This window comes from Lucilia cuprina, chromosome 4 (assembly GCF_022045245.1).
Source record: "Lucilia cuprina isolate Lc7/37 chromosome 4, ASM2204524v1, whole genome shotgun sequence".
NCBI lineage: Eukaryota > Metazoa > Arthropoda > Insecta > Diptera > Calliphoridae > Lucilia > Lucilia cuprina.
In genome coordinates, this window is record NC_060952.1 from 10,763,833 (window position 1) to 10,765,580 (window position 1,748).

Here is a 1,748-nt window from a genome sequence, read left to right on the forward strand (position 1 = left end):
TAATGATGATATTGTTATGCAAAATTGATATGAGACATATATACAAACTTATAAAAAATGTATGTTTAAGACAACGGGCATAGCATTCACTCACATACTTGTACATTAAATGGCGCACTGATGGTGTTGACAGTCGTGATGATGACAAACAGGAGACATTAATTGACAAGAAATGACGCCATGTCGGGTACATTGTCAACATGGAGTATTTAGTGCGTGTGAGGTATGTATGTGCTAACGTGGCTGCATAATAATATCATTAAATATTACATTATATTTTAGATTTTTATTTCATTCGTAACGTTTTCTTTGTCTTGCACATAAAGTATTTATTTCAAGATATAAAAATGTCCTAAGTATCTATTAAAACTGTGATATATGATATTATTTTGAAATTAGAAAAATTAACGTACCTAATAAACATTTTTTTCAATTTTTTTATTGAGTTGGCTTAATGAACTCTAAAAAAACATATATAAATATCTTTGTTGCTATTCTTTTGTTCAATACTGTACTGTATATCAGTTTGTTGTTTATGAGCAAGTGTTTTGAAAATGATTGGAGGGTAATAAAACTATTTATAATGTATCAATAAAAACAATTTATTAAATGAAATATTTTATCATAAACCATGTTTTATATTTCACTTCACTTTATGGTTGAGACAAATTATTGATTTTGTGTATGTTTATTTTTTTTTTTTACTATGTAATTTTTTACGCTTTTTCCATTTTTGTTCCATAGAAGGACATTTTCATTTTTATAATAAATTTTTTTTCTATAATGTTTTACAATTTGTTTAATGGTCATTTAAAAGTTTAGTAGTGAGCTTCTATTTTTCTCTATTATTTTTTTTTTCAATTCATTTAAAACAGAAAAAAAACTTTTGAATGAGTTTTTATTAAATTTTATGCGGGAAAAAAGCTGTTCATAAAAAATTGCATTCATTTTATATATACCAGAGAAAAAAAACTATTAACCCAATAAATTTATTTTAGATTATCATGGGTTTATAGATAAAAAAGACTGAAAAAATAGATACGTAAACTCTGATTAAATTGTAGTGAAATTAAATTTAAATGTATTAGTTTGCAGATTAAGTACATTTTTTTTTGTTTTTTTATTGTTGAAATATCGTGCATGCGATAAGTTGGCTTTCATTAAAGAAATACATACATATGCATAAAAAATTATGTAGTTATTTGAACAAATAAAAATTTCAAAGAAAGATTTACTAATATCTTATGATTTACTAAATACTTATGAAAAAATTCTTATTAGAAATATATATTTATAACACACTGTACACTTTAGTATTAAACGTAATATTTTTCTGCACAAACACAATCATGGTTTAGTTTTAATATAAAATATAGTTGAAAGCACTTGTCAATTTATTTTATTCTTTCCCTTTTTTTAAAGTACATGACATTTTACATACATATATGTTTTATTGTCTAACATCATTTTATAATAATACTCAGCGGGAAGGCTTTTTGAAATTAAAGTAAAAACTTTTAATCAAATTTTTATATCATATTGAGATTAAGTACTTTTTGCTACATATTTTATAAATTCTATATATATTTTTTTTAATTTAATTATATTAATTTTTTTTTGTCTAAAATTAAACAATTTGTCAAAAAGGGTATTTATTTGAAGAATTACATTAATTTTATTAAAACTCACCTGTTAGGATAAACTTGCATTATAAAAAGCTCTTCAATGTTGTAAAATAGTTTTTTTTT

The 1,748-nt window shown here is 22.6% G+C and overlaps 1 protein-coding gene across 1 annotated transcript in view; it reads left to right on the forward strand.

The window, feature by feature from the left end:
* Positions 1-200: 200 nt before the first annotated feature.
* LOC111689577 (nucleolysin TIA-1) overlaps positions 201-1,748 on the forward strand; it is a 73,667-nt gene continuing 72,119 nt past the window's right edge. Inside the window, exon 1 of the mRNA XM_046950059.1 lies at positions 201-223. Within this exon, the coding sequence (XP_046806015.1) occupies positions 201-223 (23 nt within the window). The remainder of the gene's footprint in view (positions 224-1,748) is intronic.